Raw genomic sequence first — 22,520 nt, 5'->3', positions numbered from 1 at the left:
TTCTGATTAAATACAAAACAAAATATTCAATAAACAGGAATGCATAAGAAACATACATATAAAATATAACATTCTAAATACAACTGCTTGTAGGTAACAATTTCTATTGGTTTAAGTAGATATACATATATAAGGCACTTAAAATTTGGTTGTACTTTCATAAATCTCCCTTATCAACAGTATTTTACCAACTGCCTGATCTAAACATTTGCCACACAATGCAAGATAGAACATAAAATCTGTCTTCATGTAAATTCATCTTCTAAAAATATTTTTCTTTTTGTGATTCAGTTATCTGTTCTCCCCCGTGGTGCGCCGACAAATCAGCTTGAACGCCTAAAACAGAAGTAAAATTTTAAAAAATAAATCACTAGCAAATTCCACTGATTAAGAAAGTTACTTTAAATATATTAAGTGATCTATAAAATTACTCAAAATGTCTTTTATAAGAGACAAATCTACACAAAAACATTTTAAACTGGGTACTATACGAAGGGTATCCAAATAAAAACCAGAGCTTGTGTAGTACGCATCTCAGCCACTAGGTGTGTATAGCACAACTCATTGACAGTTCAGTGTCACCTGTGTTGTTGACCTGGCTTGTTCTGTTCATCTACAATGATTGTGCTTGCTAGAGCTGTTTTGTTCTTATTTCATTTTTTATGATGGTAAGTTTAAGTGAACAACTGCACCTATGAAATTTTGTTTTCTACTCAGTAAAAATGCTGCTGAAATTGTTTTAATGTTGAAAACAGCTTACCAAGATTATGCTATGGGAAAACACAAGTGTAACAGTGGTTTGTTCATTTTAAAAATGGCAACTTGTCGATTGATGATGAACCTCGTTCTGGACGCCCATCAACAGCCTGAATCGGCAAAGGCATTGAAAAATTCGAGAGCTTGTGCTCACAGACCATTTTAGGAAGTAGTAAGAAGATAACGCAACAGTGTTTCTAAAAAACAATTTGTGGCAGACATGAGACTGGTTCTTCCACCAAGACAATGCACCTACACATGCAGCCATCTCTGTTAGAGTTTTTGGCTAAAAATGGCTGCCCCACCCACCTTACTCCCCTGACCCAGCTCCATGCAACTTTTTCTTATTCCCAAACATAAAAAGGGGCATGAAAGGACACCAATTTGACAACATTGAAGAAGTCACAGAGAAAAACAATGGAGGATCTGTCAGCCATTTCTAAAGGTAACTACAAAAAATATTTCAAACTGTGGAAGAACCACAGGGGGGGGGGGGGGGGGGAGGTTGTATTAGTGGTAATGGAGAGTATTTTAAAAGGGTAATGTTGTTTTGTAAACAATTTGAAAATATGTAGCTTAAAATTACTTAATAGTTGACCTCTGCCACTTGCAGCTACAGTGTCGCCACATTGGCTGGCTGTTAGAGCTTGCTTATAGGTGACACACAAACATAGTAAGTCACTTCACAAATGCTATTAATGTGTAACATGGAGCAATCTTGGAAGTGGCCACCACAAAGTACAATGGAAATCCAAGATGCGCTGTCAACAGCTGATTTTAAGTGTCAACTAAGTGAACTGTGGCAGATGACATGTTTTGTAGCTTTGAATTTAAACTCACATTCTAACCTAACCACAACCTTGTGATGTGCACTGTATCTGAGACATGGCAGTCAACAAGCACCAGCAGAACTAAAATCACAATCACTTTGTTCATGGCAATTAAAACTAACCTCTATGAGAAAACTCAAGACAGCAAAATTTCAGTTTCAGTACTAAAAAACAAACTGTAATTTCTCGCCATCTTTCATTGGTTACCTGAAACTATTCTCCCACTGTCTACATGAACTGCTGCAAATAAAAAAGTCAAAACAATGTTGAAAATGATGGAGTGAAGTATTAGAAATTAAAAAAAAAAAAATACATTTAAAGGAGTTAACTGAGTAAAAATAATAATAATAATAAAAGTCTTTTCATTAGATTTTGAAATTAAAAATAATAATAAAATAAAATAAAATTTGCTCATAAGTTTGAAATCTACAACCTTCTACACGCCAGGGTTTTGTGCTAACCACTACTCTATGACACTGCAATACATAAAGTTGTTACGTTTATGACTTTGATATTCCAAACGCAACAATGCATTGGTGCCTTCAAAAATTTAGCTTCATGTAATGCCACGCGAAACTCTTCTAACAATCTTTGTGATTATGATAACAATATATGTGCCACTGAATCAATCTAGTGGGGAAGGATCCAGTAGTTTTTGGTTACTGCTGTGCACGAAACATATTTATATTGCTAGCATTGTGTGTGTGTGTGTGTGTGTGTGTGTGTGTGTGTGTGTGTGTGTGTGTGTGTGTGTGTGCGCGCGTGCTGTTTGGCAACAGTAAATGGTTTGGGCGTGATGTTGAGCACCCTAATTGGTGGAAACTAGCACCAGCCATGAAATGTCAACTATCAAGTAATTTTAATCTGGCTGTAGTGTCTCAACTTGAGTTGTTTGGACAAGAGCAGCAGTGCTTTCAGGATCAGAGCTCAAAGAAGTCCTTCAAACTTATTCTCTGTTATAGGCAATAGTTATTCTCAATCACCATCAATCTCTTATTCCCTGATTCCTACAACTTCTTCCATAGTCTTCCTTTCTTTTTTCTTTTTGCATTTTGCATTATCATTCTCTCCTTAACAGTCCATCACCATTATTTTCTTCCTTTGTTCTGTCCTTCATACATCTTTTTACCATTTTTGTCTACGTTAATTCATCTTTTAGTTTCTTTGGTGATTAAAATTCATCTTTCATCAACAGCTCATTATTAGGAGTACTTTAGAATAGGGGCAATACTGTTAATGTACCGTCACTTTTCAAAACCTTCTCTCTCCTGGTTCAATAATACATCAGTTGACCTGCACCTTAATTTGTCATCACTGTTCCAGCAGCAGTGGGTTTCTTTTCAGTACAGTGACTTGAGCTGATGTACATTTTCAGTATCAAAGAACATGTGAATAAATACACTGGTATCCAAAATTAAAGCAACAAACCAAAATTTTGCAAGGTTGCATTCATTTTGCCACAAAAAAGTATAATCAGGTGATAATAAGGCAGTTATATAAAGAATGTAAACAGCAACAGCATGCAAGACAGTAGACAAAAATGTTCTTCATTTTCCCCAACTTAAAAAATTTACACAACAACTGGGTAATGCAATCAGTATGGGGTGTGACCACCTCTGGCAGCAATACAGCCCTGACAGCAATGGCGCACACTGCAAATGATGTCAACCTCTGGTGAGGCAATAACTCCCATTCTTCCTGCAGCGCTGCTCACAAGTCATGGAGAGTGGTTGGTGGATGCTGAAGTGATGCAACCCATGTCCCTAGTGCATCCCAGACGTGCTCTATGGGATTCAAATCAGGAGAACTACCAGGCCACACCACAGCTGCAATATCTTCCATTTCTAAGAAAATATCAACCACGCGTGCTCTATGAGGTTGAGGATTATCGTCCAGCAACACGAAATCTGGGCCCACAGCACCTTGCAACAACCGCACGAGGTCCCAAGAACTCATCATGATACCTGACAGCAGTTAAACCTTTCCAATTTAACCACAAATTTTATGAAGAGTTGTTTAAGTGGTCAACATAATCCCTACCCACACCACTAGGGACAATCCTCGATATCAGTATCTTTCCACAATGGTTAGGTCCCGAAGAGACTCCATCGAAATCATGTCCAGACCAAATTGGGACTCTTCTGTGAAAAGAACACTGGTCCACTGTTCAACCATCCTGGTAGAATGGTAACAGCTCTGCTCTAGACATTCCCTTCTGTGAAGACGCATCAGGGGTACACATAAAACAGGTCTCCAACAATAAAGGCCACTCTTCTGAAGCTTTCTGTGCACCGTTTGCCTTGCTACAACACATCCAGTGGATGCTGGGAGGTCAGATGCCAGTTGCTGTGCAATACTAAGGTGGTACCATCATGCCATTACAGCCAATGTCATCATTGGTGTGGTTGTCCATTGACCATAATGTCATCACCATGCAGGATACGATCATATGGAAATCTTTTGACAGTTTGTATGATTATATTGTGAATTAGATGCAGGATGGGGAAATAGAAGTGTGTTGCTTTAATTTTGGACACTAGTGTATGAGTAGTTGTTTGTATAAAACCACTATCATAACTGAAATTCCACTGTTAAAGACTAGTTTAATATAAAGAATTTTAAACATAAAAAGTGTGATGTAGGCACTACATTAAGACTATAAATGAAAAACAAGAGAAAGTCAGAGATTGGTATGAGGAATGCAGAGATGTTAGGGAATGGGAGACGTAAGAGAGGTAGAGATCAATTAGCATGGGTATGCTGATAACAATATTGTCACAGAGAAGTTTGGCAGACAAGAAAAATGGCAATAAGATTCTGATTCTCAATAATAATGGAAACACACGATGATTGTTGTTTATAGGACTCCTAACTCTGACTTCCGAGCATTTCTGCTCAAGCTACAGAGGGTTCTTGATTGATTTTATAGGAACCACAAGAAATTAGTTATATGTGGTGACTTCAATATTAATTTTGTATATGATTGTGCAAGAAAAAGGATGTTGGTAGATATCCTAAAGTCTTTCCAACTAGGGTGCAGGGGAACAGTAGCACAGCCATAGACAACATTTTTATTCATTCTTCATTACTTGATGGGCATTCTGTTAGCAAAATGGTGAATGGCATTTCAGACCGTGATGCACAAATTTTGACACTAAAAGGCTTTTGTACTCAAATAAATGTCACATGTAAATACAAACTTTGTAGGAAACTTACTCCAACGGCAATAGAGTTTTCTAAAACTCATCAAGGAACAAGAGTGGCAGGACGTTTATAGTGCCAGTAACATAGCTGACAATGTAATGCTTTCCTTAACACATTTCTCATGCTGTTTGAGAGCTGCTTTCCATTAGAACGTCCTAAATGGGGTTAGGGGTCTAGTAAAAGGGCACCTGGCTGGCTGACTAAACCTGGGCCACTGAAACATGTCACTTCGAGGTCATTCCTCAATTGCTGTAGTGTTGGTGGTAGAACTAACGAACAAGTGAGGAACGGGAGGTGCCGCGTCTTCTGAACCAATAACAGCACAGAACAAAAGCCGGTTCCGGCGTCGATGCTACCATGTTGCCGGCTTACATGTAAACATTGTATGTTAGTGCGCAAATGCCTGCTGTTGTGTTGTTTGTTAAACCATGTCACCAAAATGACATCGTTCACCAAGCGACAATCCGTTGTGCCATGGAGTGCCATTAAATAGTCAGGCTTTGGAATTGCTATGGAGGAAGCACGAGTTTTACGAACAAGACAAAGAATTTGTTTCTGTTCATGGGCATGCATCGATTCCTGCCAATAAAGTTTTAGATCATACCTTAAAAACTTTAGGACTCACTGAAAGAACAGTTATAAGGAAAGGTGTGCTACTTCAAGACTTACAAGACAGTGAAGTAAACAGTGTGGAAGAAAGCCCCTGCGGAAGAAAGAGTGTGTGTTTAAGTACTCCGGGCACGAAAAAGAGCAGCCTCATCCTGTTACAGATATTGATTCTTCCCAATCTGATGCAATTCGTCGGCACATATACGGATACTATAAAAGGAAAGAATATTCCACAATAGCAAAGTTGCTAATTTCTTTAAAAGAAAGTGAACTTTTCTCAGGGGGGAAAACGCCACTTGAGATGATATTAAAAAGTACAGGCTTCTGTTTTAAAAAATTAGATTGACTAAAACTGTGGGAAAGCATATACACTCAGTCATATGGTTAGACAAAACCTGGGTCAATGTTGGAGAATCAGTTGAGAAATGCTGGACAGATGATACTCCGAATAGCAGTGATCATCAGCCAACAGGAAGAGGGTCCCAATTAATTGTGACCCATGCAGGATCTTCAAACGGCTTTGTGCCTGAAGGACTTCTAGTTTTTCGATCGAAAAAACACTGGTATGAGGGTATGGACCGCCCACGGTTTCTATGGTGGTTTAAAAATTTGTTACTCCAGTTTAGTGTTCCGACAGTTTTTGTGATGGACAGTGCACCGTACCATTCCGTGATTTCAGATAAAAATCCCACCATTAGTGACCGTAATGAAACTATGATGCAGTGGTTGCAGGCAGAGACATTGCTGCGGACATGAGCATGACAAGGCTGCTGTTATACTCACTTGTGAAACAAAATAAGCCTGTGATGCCTAACTACATCGTAGATGAAATTGCAAGCAAACAGGGTCACTTGGTAATTAGGCTACCATCTTATCACTGCCATTTTAATCCAATTGAATTGGTTTGGAGTGAAGTCAAGGCATACATTAGAAGTAACAACAGGACTTTTACTTTAACAGAAGTGGAAAGACTGCTATGTGAAGGTCTTGCTACTGTAGACGCTACCTCATGGAGGAAGAAAGTAGACCATGTTGCTGAACTGATAAGAGAAGCACAGACTATAGACAGCATTATAAATGAAAACCAACAATTAATGATTTCTCTTAATGATGACGATGACGAAGACAAAGATTTTGGCACCGATTCCGATGATAGTGAAGGAGAACTGGATGGAATTGCGGCATTGACATTGTAAATTGGTGAGTGTAAATGTGTACAGAATTAATTCTTTTTCTCTCAGCAATCGGATAGGCTATGCATGTTTTGCTTTATTTCTTTCTATGAGTGTGGATAGCGTGTTACTTGGTATGCTTAGATTTACATTATTATACGCCGTTGTACATGCAGCTATTACTGTAATGATTTAGAACGACTTTTCATAGATATTATCATTAACTTCAGATGTTTTTACTTCCCAGTTTCATATACTATCGAACGTCATCGTTCTATTCATTGTTAGAATAACGTATTTTGTTGCACTTAACATATAAACGTTGATTGTAGCTAACATTTACAAAACGTACTTCGGAGTTGTGGGCGTGTGCGCTGGCAGCTACTGCAACCTCGCAATCATAGTGTAGCCAACCCCACACGAGCTGTCAAGTGACATGTTTCATCGGCCCGGATATAGTGGGATAAGGGTATCATGTAGAACAAAGCAGGAATTATACCAAAATGTTAGACGTAGTCACAATGGAGCTATAGTAGTCTATTACAAACGGTATTGTAAGGTGCTTAAAAATGTTACTAGGAAGACAAAGAGTATATGGCATGCAAATAGAATAGCTAATTCACATGATAAAATTAAAGCCATATGGTCACTTGTGAAGTAAGTGTCTGGTCAGCAGCACAAGGTCAACGATATGAAGTCAGTTCATAGTAAAAATATTTCTGTTACTGATAAATCAGATATATGTACAGTATTTAATGATCATTTTCTGAGCATTGCTGGTGAATTAAATATTTAAATTTAGTTTCTACAGGGAATCATGTAACACTCTTGGCAAATGCCTTTCCGAGATTGATGTCTGAAATACTCCTCTGTGATACAGACAAGGTGGAGATTGAGTCAATAATTAAATCACTCTCATGGATACGATGGAGTGCCTAGCAGAATATTAAAGTACTTTGCTGTACATGTTAGCCCTGTACTTAGCCATATTTGTAATTTTTCCTATAGGAATGGTCAGATTCGTGAACGATTAAAGTACACAGTAGTAAAGCCACTTTATTAAAAGGGAGAAAGGGATAATGTAGATAATTTTAGACCTATTTGTATGCCATCAGTGTCTCGCGAAGAGACCATGAGGATAAAATCAGAGAGATTAGAGCCCACATGGAGGCATACCGACAATCCTTCTTTCCACGAACAATACGAGACTGGAATAGAAGGGAGAACCGATAGAGGTACTCAAGGTATCCTCCGCCACGCACCATCAGGTGGCTTGCGGAGTATGGATGTAGATGTAGATGCTAAAGTTATTGAAAAGGCTGTGTATTGATCATTTTATATCACTTAATTTGCCATGAAATGTACAGTTCGGTTTTAGAAGTCATTTAACAACTGAAAATGCTATATTCTCTTTTCTCCATGAAGTACTGGATGAGTTAAACAAAAGGTTTTGAATGCTAGACAAATATTTTTATTTAACTGATGTATGTGTGTGTGTGTTGATCACAAACTATTGCTCCAGAAGTTGGACCATTACAGAATATGTGGAGTAGGTCACAATTGGTTCACCTCTTACTTTAGCAACAGACAGCAAAAGGTTATGACTCACAGTGTTGAGAACGGCCATGATGTGCAGTCTGAGTGGGGTATGGTCAAATGAGGGGGATGGGGAGGGGGGGGGGGGGGTGCCCTACGGATCAGTGTTGGGGCCACTCCTGTTCCTTATTTATATAAACAATACGCCTCTAGTATTACGGCTAACTCTAAAATATTTCTGTTTGCTGATGACACTAGCTTGACAGTAAAGGGTGCTGTGTGCAACACTGGCTCGGTTTCAAATAGTGCATTTCATGACCTAAATTCATGGCTTGTAGAAAGTAAACTAATGCTAAACAACATTATGACTCAGTTTTTACAGTTTCTAACACACAATTCAACTAAACCCAAAATTTTAATTTCACAGAATGGGCATATGATTAGTGAAACTGAACAGTTTGAATTTCTAGGTGTTCAGATAGATAGTAAACTGTCGTGGAAAGCCCACATTCAAAATCTAGTTCAAAGACTTAATGCTGCTATTTTTACTATTCTACCAGTACCTGAAGTAAGTGATTGTTCAACACAGAAATTAGCCCACTTTGCTTATTTTAATTCACTTATGTCATATGGTGTTATTATTTTGGGGTAACTCTTCCCAAAAGTATAGCTTTGGCTCAGAAATGGGCGGTTCAGGCAACAAGTGGTGTAGTTTGCGAACCTCTTGTCAACCCCTGTTCTCTAGTCAGGGTATTTTGACATCGGCCTCTCAATGTATATATTCTTTACTGTTGTTTCTTGTTAACAATATCAGCTTATTCCCAAGAATAAGCAACTTTCACTCAGTTAACACTCCTCAAAAATCCAACCTGCATTTATATCGGACTTCCTTAACTTTTGTGCACAAAGGTGTGCAGTAAACTGCTGCATACATTTTCAATAACCTACTACAAGAATTCAAAAATCTTAGCAGTAATCCACGCACTTTCAAATTAAAACTGAAGAGTTTCCTCATGGGTTGGTCCTTCTATTCTGTTGAGGAATTCCTTGAAAAATTAAGCTGATTCTTATGTTCTATTGTTGACTGCATTTACTTAAACTTATGGCTAAACTTTTTTTGGGTTCATAAACATTTTATTTTTATCCGTTATTACTTTTATGTTGTAATTTCATGTACTGACACATTCCATGACCTTGGAGATTTGCTCCTCAATTTGGTCCTATGGAACTTGACGTGTAAATAAATTAAGTGCAAATGTGCTTCTTACATGTTCAAATAGTTGTAATAATGTACCACTGTCCTTGTTATGTGACCACTGACCCCTAAGACCACACGTTCAGGTAACAAGTGGTCCTCAGCAACCTGCTTCGTTGAGCTGCTTACTAGCTTACCCCATCAACAACAGTCTTCGTCTGCCAAGAGGACATCTTTCTGTGATTTTCTCCATCACAGCTCAGGGCACTGCCTTTTTGGACAATGTCAGTGTCCACATATCAGAAATCTCTAAAAGTTATTTTATTAAGCTCTGAGCTGAGGCTTTTTAAGTTTCTTTAGAGAATGGAAAAATGTGTAAATGCCTAAGAGTAATATTTTAAAATCATTTTAACTGACTATAACAAAGGCTTTTTCCAAAAGTTTACCATGTAATGTTGTTGTTGTTGTGGTCTTCAGTCCTGAGACTGGTTTGATGCAGCTCTCCATGCTACTCTATCCTGTGCAAGCTTTTTCATCTCCCATGTAATGTAATGTAGAATCCAAAATATTGTCAATAACAGGATCATTTATCAAAGAGCACTGTCACAGTTGAGAAAGAATTTCAAAAATAAAATTGGTGTGGGGGCAGAAAAACCAGTACCAGTCTTATCTAAGAAAAAATCTCAGCATCCATTTCAAGCAATTTAAAAAAAAAAAAAAAAAAAAAAAGTTTAGACAAATCAAATCAAAATAGTTGTATTGGCATTTGAATATCACTCCTGAACACAAGTCCAGTTCAAATATAGCAAGACTCCATTAGCTACCATTCTATTTCAACTGCTTCCAATCATACGCAGATTCATATACAAAATTTCCAAATAATTATTCACGCAGTATTTTACATAATGTTGCTATCCATATTATAATTTACAATCTCCTGATTCCAATGGCATACTTCAGTTTTCTCTAAAAGATTGTTAGTTAAGAGAAATTGATAATTTAAGTTGTTCCTGTAGTATGTAATCATAAAAAATTATGTGAGTTAATAACAGTTCATTTGTAAAAAGACCTAGCACTTTCGATAGTCCTAGTTTTGTTATTTCCTGTAATCAGTTTACTTTCTCTGAAAACTCATTAACCAAGAAAAAATTCATAATTAAAGTTTGGACTGAACAAAAAATACTTTCATTATTTGAACTTTCAAGCTATCTTTATTACCTAGATTTGACATTATCCTTTTGTTGCCCTAATTTTTCTGAATCACACTGTCTTTATTTACTCAAACAAGCCAAAAACTGGAGTAGTAGTATGGTATTCTGCCTTATGGCAGGTCTTGTCATGGGTTAAGCCTTTTCCACTTTTGTCTGTCCATAGCCAGTCTTTTCATTTCTGAATATTTGTTTCCTTTGACATTGTCTAGCATTTGATATCTTCTTTTTCCTCTTCCCTTTTTCCCTTCCTTCAATAAACAGTCCCTCCTCAAACAATGTCCAATCCATTTCTGTTTTCTCTTTCTGATGACTTTCAACATTTCTCTTTCTTCTCCAACTCTTCTTAATACTTCTTCATTCCTTACTCTGTCTTCCAATTTCACTTTTTCCATTCTTCTCCATATCCACATCTCTAGTGCCTCCAATCTTCTTTCATCTTCCTTCCTCAACATCCAGAAGTCAAAGAAATTAAAGAAATTATGAACCTGGAAATTTTACATGAAAATCAATAACCCACCGCACTGGTATAAAGTGTAATAATCAAACAATACTTCAGACTTTAATAATTTTCTAATTATCTATCAAACAGTTAAGCAATATTGTTGTTGGGCTGAACAGATTGACCCCCTCCTAAATTTGAACCTTATATCATTATAATTGCAAATAAAATTACCAATGGCACTGAAAATCCATACACCCATCTTTATATACCCCTGTCTGCACTCGGAAATCATGACAATAACATCTGTGCGCAATCAGTCCAAATCTAGCTACCAACGATTAACAACTCAATGTACAACTCCATGGGCAGAATTCTTTCAAGCAACATCACTGTCACTCATCTCGAAAGACCAGAATTTGTTATGATTATTTGGACATTAGTATGTAGTAATATTCCACTGTGTTGTGTTTTATGCGAATTTATTTCTTTCTAAAAAAAATCATTGTGTGTCTAGCTACAAGCTCACCAACATTTATGAGTGAATATAAATACATATGTTATGTGTGAACTCAGTTGGACAGTCAGTCAGAGCTGTGCGGAAGTGTGGTGAGGAGAGGTGATAACAACGCGCTTGCTACAACACTAACAATGAATTATTCTGCCACTCTCTGATATCCGTATATAGGGCCACTAACTTGGTTTTGAAAGAAAATGTACTGAACAGATGAGATTTATTAATGAAATTCTTATCCGCAAACTGCTAATTTTGTGTGTGTAGGGGGTGGGGGGGGGGGGGGGGGGGCGGGCGGCATGTGTGTATTGTTGACGAAGGCCTTACTGGCCGAAAACTTTATTTGTGACAAACTTTTTGTTATGTGCATCTGCGACTCAGCGTCTCTGCAATATGGTGAGTGGCAACTTTCATTGTTACATATGGAAGATTTGTTTATACTGACCTCATGAATGGCCGACACCCACAGACCAGATGCTGTTTGATCAGTTTCTTGACCACAAGATAACTTTAGCTGCCGATAGGGCCCATCCTTCTCACCATTGTCGTAAACAATCTTCACACCACATGGACCTTGAAACAATAAGTATTCAAAAAAATAGAAGCACAGCACACACAGTACCTGTCAACAAATGAGACCACTGAAAATACATCATCATATATTACAGGCAGTTTACTATTTAGTACACCTAACTAAGTAATTCCTCCAAATTTATGTCAAAACCTTTAAAGCTTTTTTTTTTTTTTTTTAATGAAGCAAACCTTATTAACACTCCACATCTTTATTCTTGATGCCCACACATTTGAAGCCCTCTGCTGTAAAAGGACTACAAACTGTTGTGTATAGCATGGTAGCTCATAACGTAACTATCTCTGGTGTGCAAAGATCAGTGAGCTGTAATCAAGTTTGGAATTTGAAGAGTTTGTCAGCATATTGAGAATCCTCTCCTTCAGCATGACAATGCCATACCACACACAAGTGCTGCAACAATCTGTCACCTTGGGTTCACTGTCATCGATGATCTACCATACAGTCCCAACCTTGTCCCCATCTGATTTTTCATCCATTTGCAACACTTTTGAGGACTTCATTCTGATACTGATAAATCAGTGCAAGCAAAGGTAAGGTTGTGGCTCCATCAACAAAGTCAAACATTCTATGGTGACAGTGTCAACAAACTGGTCTCTCGTTGGGAGAAATGTATTCATGCCAGGTGGACTATGTTGAGAAATAAATATGTAGACATGAAGAATAAAAATGTAGAGTGCTAATCACATCTGTTTCATTTAAAAATCTTTACGAGTTTTCACATAAAAATTCAGAGGCATTAATTTTCAGTATGCCTTCATAACACTAAGACCAAGCTGAGGTACACTGATGAATCATTTCTGGCACAGATAAATGTGTGAATGGGCATGGTAGTGTGTGTCAAACAGCAATAAAATCGTTATAATTATTCTGAAAGCTCAAACAAGGAAGTTTACTAGCACAACCAGTAAATACGAGGGCTATCCACAAAGTACATTACGTTTTGGAATTAAAAATAAATAAAGTATTGGAAAACTTTTTTATTATATACAGATGAAAGCCACACTTAAATACTACTTTTCTACATAGTTGCCATTTAAATTAAGGCACTTATCGTAGCGATGGACGAGCTTGGAAATTCCTTCGTCGTAAAATTCGGCCGCCTGCGCCTTCAACCACATGGTTACCTCTTTTGGGACAGAAAAGGTGTGATTTTTGTGGATTTCCTGGAAAGAGGCACTACAATAAACTCTCAAAAGTATTGCCAAACTCTGCACAACCTCAGAAGAGCAATACAAAACAAGCGCAGGGGAAAGTTCGGCTCAAAGATCTTGCTGATTCACGACAACACCCGGGCCCACACGGCAAATGCCAATCGTGAAGTTCTCGAATCTTTTAAGTGGGAGTTGTTTCCTCATCCACCGTACAGTCCCAACCTGGCACCGAGCGACTTCTACTTATACCCAGCAATGAAGAAGTGGTTGGCTATGCAGCATTTTGATGACGACCCACAGCTTCAAGAAGAGGTAACCACGTAGTTGAAGGCGCAGGCGGCCGAATTTCATGACTAAGGAATTTCCAAGCTCATCCATCGCTACGATAAGTGCCTTAATTTAAATGGCAACTATGTAGAAAAGTAGTATTTAAGTGTGGCTTTCATCTGTATATAAAAAAAAATTTCCAATTATTTATAATTCCAAAACGTAATGTACTTTGTGGATAGCCCTCGTATGTGCATTTTCTTTGGAAATATACTTTGTTTCTTATGCAAAATTTGTCAAAGAGCATAAGTTCTGGAAGTATAGCTTGTGTGCTCCTTGGAATATGTCTCCACTGCTTACCGGGACCATTCAATACACATGGTGTGTATGAATCTTTCTTATCTTCTTAGGGCACATTTTTCTTCTGCATGCTTTTGTAAACAAAGTATCAACCACTGATGATAACGATGTAAAAGAGCAATCACAGATCCAACCAGTGACACTTAGAATTCAGCACATTCTTATAGAGGAGGTGGGAGGGTATCTTGAAAAACTGTATCAGTACTCTTTTTTTCAGTGATATCAGGTGATGGGATCGATGGAAGACATGGAACTAGCAACAACCATTATTACATCTACATCCAGCGAGGCTGCTATTAGCAAGGAAACATCTCCAGCTGGCCAATTTAAGCCTTGGCAGCCATGAGCCCACTCTCATTCTCTGCGAGTCAGCCATTGTCGTGTCCTGGTCTAACAGATGCTTCCCTAGACAACGATGCTGTATTTATGGCCTCCGCAGAACAATGACACAAATTGCTGTTACCACCATGCAAGTCAAAGATGCCTGTTTGTGAGATTACTAGAGTGAAGTTAAAGTTCAGTGCCTACAGACTGGTATACTTATTCAGTCACGTGAACTAACTACTGCAGTGGTTTTAACCATCATGTATCAATATTGTGACACCTGTTTTACTGTAAACTGCTAGCTTGTATTCGGTTTATAAACTGATATACAGTATATTAGTAGTGCGAATTGATTTAATTTTCTTGTGGATCAAGACAATTACTTTACTGTGAACTTACTGACAATTCATAATGCAGTGTACTGACGGCTGGGCGATTCATCTCAAATCACACAGGTCAAGAGTGAATGTGCCACATCACTATTTCAAAGTTTGCTGAGAAAAATGTGTGTTGAAGTTATACATAATATCCCACCAAAACTACAATATTTTGATTTTCTGATGATTTGTTAAAATGTTACAGACCTCTCTAAATGAGAGTATTTGTGAAAATTAAAAAAAAAAAAAAAAAAAAAAAAGTAATAAAGAAACTAAATGTGATAGAGATCTGAATTTATTTTCAATAAATACTTTGTTCCCAATACTATGGCACATGATTAATACATACAGTGTGTTAACTGTAAGATGGCAGAGTTGTGAGGGGAGTGCGCGGGGAGAGGAGGAAGCAAGCATTGGCTGGCGAGAGATGATGAGTTGTTGGGGGGATTGGGGGGGGGGGGGGGGGGGACAAGTAACGCCTACCAGTTGCAGTGCCGGCACTACAAATTGCGCGTCATGCTTACACAAAAGCAGACGAAAGGCTTGGAAGTAAAACTCGCTTTAAATGTTGTTCGTAAATGAAACTGAAATCGTCATGTAGATTAAAATATTCCCATTCGCAGCATTCAATCACACGTAATATAATTTTGCGAGCATTGCTATGTAATACTAATTTCCTTCTAACCGTAGGCCTACCGGTAGGGGTTGTTGGGGACTCCCGAGATAGGCCAGCAAATGCCTCTTCACTCATTTTGATAATGTTTAGCACACTGCACAATAAAAATACGCAGAAGAGTACAGCGCAAAACAATAACAAAGCAGACGACAATGATTACCTTGTACAACACAGTCAGCTACGTAATGTTGGCAGCAGTCGATACTGCGTACCTACCGAAGCCACCCGAAGTTTACCGACTTCTACCGATTCAGGACTAGGGAGAGGCCTGCCATTTAAAAGTTTACACACTGTATACACTTCTGAGCTTTTTTCCATTTATTCTGGAAGAATAAACTATGAAAATTTGTAACTTTTTGTGAATTTCAAAATTATGTTTTGAAAATAAGAATAGTCACAGCATGGTAATTGTCTTGAGAAATGATAAAGTGCAAGAACTGCTAAATGTCAGCTATGACATTAATACATGAAATTCTTAAACTGTCAAAATATTTGTACATAAGATGAAAGAATCTGAAATTTTTGGTTATTTAGATATTTTCTCCAAAACCCCCATCTTAAATGTTCTAAAATTTCATGGTACATTAGATGGTCACTGTACTTAAGGAAAGTACAGTCAGAATGGGCAATACTTGTCTGTACAAAATGTGAGAATTTTTTTAGGTAGACCTAGCTCAACTCTAAAGGCCAAAAATCATGGACATTTAAATATTTAAACTGATCACTGATTTTAAGTAAATGTCATGTAAAACTGGCATTCCTGAATCAAAATAATTACTTTATAAAATTATAAGTAAGGGGGGAAAATAACTCATAATTTTGTTCAAAAGCATTTTATAACAAAAATGAGATATAGAATATTTATATCCATTTTTCTTTTTATGGTATTATTCACAAATTATTATTGTCTTCTGTCATGCTTTTATTTCTTCATGACTTCCCATGAATTAAAATTACATACAATATAACAATCAACAATGTACTGTTGAAAAGAGTTTTTTTTTTTTCTTCCCCATCTGCTTGTATAGCCGAGTTGAATTTGTGCATGGACATGGATGACCCAACGAGATCAGTACTTGGGAAATGGGAACTGCACACTGATCTTTTGATGACAGCTATTTGAAAACATTAGCAGGAGCAAGAGGTGTCATAAAGGACACGGTTGTATTTTGCAGCTCATGAGAGACAATTATTATCTTTCTCATCCACCACTGATTGTCATACACACAAGAAATAAAGTGGCTCACTTCAAGGTATTCTAATGGATACTGTGGTCTGTGCATCTCACTCATAGTAATAGGCTGCATTTCATGGAGAACCATTCTTGAAATGTATGTGCCACTCCAGGATGCAACCCAATAGTGTCTTGATTGAATTCCTACAACAGGCTTCATAGCAGATCACTCTTCTCTCTTTTTTAAATGGAATTCCCTTAATGTACTTTCATTTAGAATTAAGAGTTTCATGTGTGTTACTAATGTTGACATGGTGTGTACAAATCCATTAGCATCTCTTATATCATCAACAGCTTCATGCTGGAGATTAAATCTTGTTGCAAGATGTTTACAGAGACCTTCTACCCTGTCCGATGAACTTTTTCCATCACCTGTTACTAAAAAAATACCTTTTTCGCCTTAATTCCTGCACTACAGTATTGATCAAACTCATAAGGCTGAAAACGGTTTTTAAAATGAGATGCTGCACCATCATTCACATACACATGTTTAGGAAATGCATGGCCTCTAGATGCTATGTCATCAATTTTCATGCTGACAGTGTAGCATGCATGTGTACTGCAACTTATGAGATCACTGACAGTAGGAAGACAGTGTGATGTTCCAAGGAAGTGAGTAACACATGTGAATATTGATACTTGCGATGCGTACCAGTGGTAACTTTGAATTTCATTCTGCAAAGCAACAGACCAGTTCTCAGCAAAGTCGAAATGAAGAACTAATGCATCAATATTCTGGGATGTGGCTGATTTTACTTCTGCTATGACCTGTCTCCAAAACCTCCAGATATGATGGTGAGCTATTACTTTCATGACCCAATGCCTAACCTTTGTAACAAACTTCTGTGGCTCTCCTCCCTCACACAATGCATAGGTTTCATCATTTCAGTATCCATAAGGAGTAATGCTTTAACAGTCACCACTTCAGCACCAGGACACATTGCACACTCCTGCCACCAACATTTATCTGCGGCTCTTGACATATATAGAAAAGCATCAGGTCCATCTCTGTTTACTTCTTTCCTGTGACACTGCTTATATCAAAACAAACAAATTTCAAATTAGTGCACCCTAAACACATATGCATACTTCCTTCACTGGCGGGCATTTTACCCATTTTGGTTGTAAGTGGAAGAATTTTGTGAGACCAATTTTTAAATTCAGATTCTCCTTTTTCATTAGGAGATATGCTTCTCTTATTGATCTTTTCACATATATTTTTACTTTTTTAACTTTTTCACCATTTTCACTAACAGAGATAACATCAGCCTAGTTAGGACTTTGTCTGCTGCAATCTTTGTCATCACTTAGGTAATATTCCAGAGCAACAGTATCATCTTGCAACGGATGCCCACAATAAGAATCTGGGCATGCCCAAGTACCTCTATCATTCTTTATTTTACCTTTTGAGTTTAAATAATGTGAGGAAGTGGGTAAGCATTTCTGTAACTTCTGCTTACAGTAGCTACCTGGTATCAGTGTCAGTAACTGTACCTTCTCAGCATAGGTGGCAGCTGAGATAGCAGTATTTAGGTTCTGAAACCACATATCACATTTCATGCACATATCACTATCTTCAATTTCTGCACAAAGTGCATCTACATTACACATTTCATAAAGTATTGAAGATGTTGCTTGTGTAAACCTTGTTTCAATTTCTTTCACTTTTCTTTTTATCTGCACTGTCATCTTCAGTTTCGCATTCAGGTGATGGTGATCATTCAGGTGGGTTGTCACTAAATTTCTTCACATAGCGAGTGTAGTGCAGCTGTAGTGAGTGTCGCAATTCCTGCACAACGAATCACTCCTTGAGGACCACGATATTCCTGCAATACCTCTGACAGATTTCCAACACCTGTGAAGTGTTTTTTCTCTTTTCTGAAACACTACCTTATTGTGTCTTTTTTTCATAGTTCACACACCTCACTCTTTCACTACTGTATTTCCTCACTGACACTGTATATAACAAAAAGTTCGAACCAAACACAACACTCGATGCAGAATGGATTACATGCAAATAGTCACTCATTTTTTATAAATAAAAGAGCCTGGAAACAGTGTTGCCAACATGCATATTTTACACTAGAAATTCAGTGATGTGAAATATGCAGAATGCTGAAAAATTTTTGAAACTTTACATACAAAAATATTTTCCACTGTCTCTGTATTGACAACTAACATATCAACCACACAATATTTTGTATAATTCTCAAAAGTCTTTGGATGGCATTTTTCGAGTAAATAATTCATAAATACTTATAAATATGAAAATTTTTACATTTTTAGTAATACATATATACATAATAAAAACAGCTGGAGCAGAGGAGATACTGCTTACAATTACATCAGTCATATCTGGTAACATGACAGAAAAGATAGCATTCTGTGACTTTCCAAATAATAAATTTGTGGAAAAATTAACTTAAATTTCATATTTTCATCTTAAATTTGTAAGTTAAAAAAAGTCCATAAGTGTGTGGGTGTCAACTAAATTTCAACACACTAAGAGGGGGCTTTAATGCAAAACATCTGCCAGGTCTCAAGTACTTTTGGTTTATTTACAAAATAAACATTTTTCAAAGGGCACTACCATTTACAAAAATTAAGACAAAACAAAACTACTTTATTTGTTAACACTTATGATATAGAGGTCTAAAATATAATTTTTACAGAGAAATTCATGACCATGAGTTACATGATTTTATTGTAACAGTACAGTTGTAAAATGAAACTAACTGTGCATTATGCTTTATTACATATGGGAATATCTTTTAAATAAGAGTGTGTGAGAGATCAACAATACTCATCACACAGAGAAAACACTGAGTAGCAGACTACATGTATTCTGCATTTTCACAGCACTCTACAAGCTATCCATGCAAATTTGGATCACTGTCTGCATCATTGCACCCTGCATTACAGCATCAAGTTCACCCAAGTCCCTACCTGCATGAATATATGCTTTGCACATTAAGATCATCCAGTAGGACATGACTCACATGATGAGCTCAAGAGAACATCATCAAGTATGTAACAATCCTTTATCTGGTAATAAAGTACCCTTTAGAACAAAATACAAACCACATTAATATAAACCCTGTTGGCATGAATGCTGCTTCTACTTTACTGATAAAAGGTGCTCCAACAGGTTGTTTTTATGGCAGTGTACTTCATCAGCCATGATTTTTATAAAATTTACTTGTACAGCAGAGGTAGCAGTGTACTGCCAAGTGAGACTATGACCTCAACTGTGTCTCATTACATGAGGCACATGTATTATACTTAGGGAAAACATGCAGCATCAAGATGTTAGAATCACACCACTAACGAATTTCTTTTGCTACTGCAGTGAATGTAGCTTAACACTTGCGGGAAAAAAATGACACTATTAAAAAAATAGGGAAAATCTTACTACGTGTTATGCACTACTCCATAACAGTTATTGAGTTCCAGCAGGCTGTATGCTGTCCCTAGATCTGGGTGATTTCTTCCTACAAACGGAAGCAGTTCTCAGGATTTCTTTTCAGCCATAGAAGTAAGAGCATAGATATTATGTCAATTAGTGAACTGTTCCTCCTAATTAATTTCTCGGGTTTTCTGGGATGATTTCTACAAGATATATAGATACAGAACTTCTACAAGATTTACATTTCGGTTGATTGTGATGTTTCCCTAAACCATGTATCTAAAAATTATAAAAAAATACCTAGTCATCTTCATCAGTCACTCCAAGTTATGCATTTGCTGATTGGACTCCAACAGGATTATGAGAGATAGCCAGCATTGCACAGCCATGATCCTTCAAGAATTAAAAATGTCGAGACAAATGTTATGAAATGCTGATACCAGAAAACAAATGTGACATGTAACTATGTGCCTGGAAGGTACTGTGAATCAAAGTTAGGCTTAAACAGCAGTATGTTGTTAACAATAACACACAGCCTGGCAGGATCCAGATAGTGACTACAGCCAAAATAATTAAATTGAGAAAGACTACTACATCAATCACCAAAATACTGGTCCCAAAATTGGATCAACAGGTCTACAGTTTTACACATTTCCATGGTAAATATCTGGTGTTCAGTGTTCCTCACCTCCACTGCTGTGGAATGGTGTGCTTTTGACAATAATGCAGAATCCAAATCCAATTTCATGAAATTACAACAATTTAAAAACATCTGAGATATAATCTATTTTGAATGATGATATTTGGGCTAAAGTCTACAACAAGGGACAATGCCAAACAGGGCAGTTTCCCTCTAAAGCACACGATTTGGTAACTTCTCGTTCCTAACTAACTAAATAATCCACATAAAATTATCTAAAACTGAGCATGTTGGAACACGTATGTTCCTCACAGATACAATGAATAACGTTTACAATAGGTTAAGACAACTAACTAAATACTACAAGGATCATTTAAATAATTTCATAAATTAATAGTTCTCTGCGATACCTGAAGCCATACACAGTATTGATGCCACTTACTAATACAACACATACTAAAGAAAATAGTGCTGCCACAAGGTGCAGCAAGACTAGCATCCTTAGTACCGATTTGCCCAGAAAATAAACACACTATATACAGTTCAACAGTAGCATGGAGACACAAAATAAAGTCACTAACTTGTCACCTCGAGCTATCAACAAACGTTTTAATATTGTGAGAAGCAGAGAAAGAAAAATGTCATCACAAGCCATGGGACAGACAAATGTCTCTTACAGATAAATTAGCAGGGCAGGATTCTGTAAAATGATACACAGTCTTCTCGTGAACATACCAGCCATGATGGGCAGGAGCTCAAACCCTGGCTACTACCTACGTGGGAACAAGCATTTGCCTGTTGGATAGAAAGTCTTGCGGTGCGATGCACTGCTGTATATACCAAGCTGCGCTGTAGTTGTAAAGGTGTAGGTGTAAAGATGGTATAACTTCTCAACAAATGCCCAAGAATGAATTTGGTATCATGTACTGCACTATTAGAGATACAAAGTCCAGAGCTACCTAACACATCCATTGCAGAGCTTGCATGAGACTGAACTCCAGTGCTCTTGTCTTGAAGAGTGAGGTTAAGACAACGGAAGCTTATCTAGATCTGAAGCTACTGTCTTGGCGCCATTAGCCAGTGACCATAGTAGACAGGTGTCCCATCACATGACAAAGAAAGAGCCTTGCTGCATCAAGCAACAGCCAAAGCAAGCCAGATGCATATAAAATGGGGCCAGACTGCTAAAATCAATGTGCAGTGAAGTGCCACCATAGTAGGATGTTTTTAAGGTAACCAATGAAAGACAAACCATTCAATACAGTGGGCTGAAGGACAAAGAGAGATTTAGGTTAGGCTGAAAGGTTACACTTTGACTGAGAACAGGCAAAGCCAATGGAGTGATATGATGGGACACTCGGCTACATTTAGCAAAAAGTTAACAACGAGCTGTTGACCCATTCCCATCTGTTCTTGTTACACCTCTGAGTGCGCACTTGCCAAAATTGCTATGCTAAATATCGAAGTAATAGCACTGCTCCTGGTCTAGACTTTTACGTATGATTAGTGGCTTAAAAAACCATTTCTATTAGTTTGTGCACCCAGACATGCAGTGTTACAATGAAACCAAATCCGCAATATAGCAGCTTCCAACCACATAATGACAGTTCCTTACCTGAATCTTGATAACGGGTAACACAGAGTGATTTTATTTCAGAGAGCTTCAATGGTTCTGGTTTGTCTGTTTCGTGTCCCTCAAAGAGAAGGTACCTATAAATAACATTGTACTGTAAGTCACACCACACCATATTTCAACACAGCTTACCAGACAGAAAATTTGCTAGAGGGAGAATTAATTGTGAAACCTACTTCCATCACCACTTTATCAACATAATGGTGATTGGTATTTGACATTATCACATTTCTATTTCATTATGCAATAAATAATATATTATAAATGGGGGAAAGGAACTGTATGAAAAATACTAACAGCTGACATGTACTTGTCCAAGAAAGTTAGGATGTATGATTTAAATTTTATCACAGCAATTCCAAGTATGGGGATAATTCAATAAATAAGTCACAAA

The 22,520-nt window shown here is 37.4% G+C and overlaps 1 protein-coding gene across 1 annotated transcript in view; it reads right to left on the bottom strand.

The window, feature by feature from the left end:
* The window catches only part of LOC126419911 (zinc finger FYVE domain-containing protein 21-like), a 61,321-nt gene continuing 38,801 nt past the window's right edge, over window positions 1-22,520 (bottom strand). Inside the window, exons 5-7 of the mRNA XM_050087191.1 lie at window positions 22,109-22,203; window positions 11,912-12,039; window positions 1-336 (exon numbers count right to left, since the gene is read on the bottom strand). Of these exons, the coding sequence (XP_049943148.1) occupies window positions 292-336; window positions 11,912-12,039; window positions 22,109-22,203 (268 nt within the window). The 3' untranslated portion in view covers window positions 1-291. The remainder of the gene's footprint in view (window positions 337-11,911; window positions 12,040-22,108; window positions 22,204-22,520) is intronic.

The sequence above is a fragment of the Schistocerca serialis genome, chromosome 9 (genome assembly GCF_023864345.2).
Source record: "Schistocerca serialis cubense isolate TAMUIC-IGC-003099 chromosome 9, iqSchSeri2.2, whole genome shotgun sequence".
Classification (NCBI taxonomy): domain Eukaryota; kingdom Metazoa; phylum Arthropoda; class Insecta; order Orthoptera; family Acrididae; genus Schistocerca; species Schistocerca serialis.
This window is presented reverse-complemented; position numbering and strand designations above follow the sequence as displayed.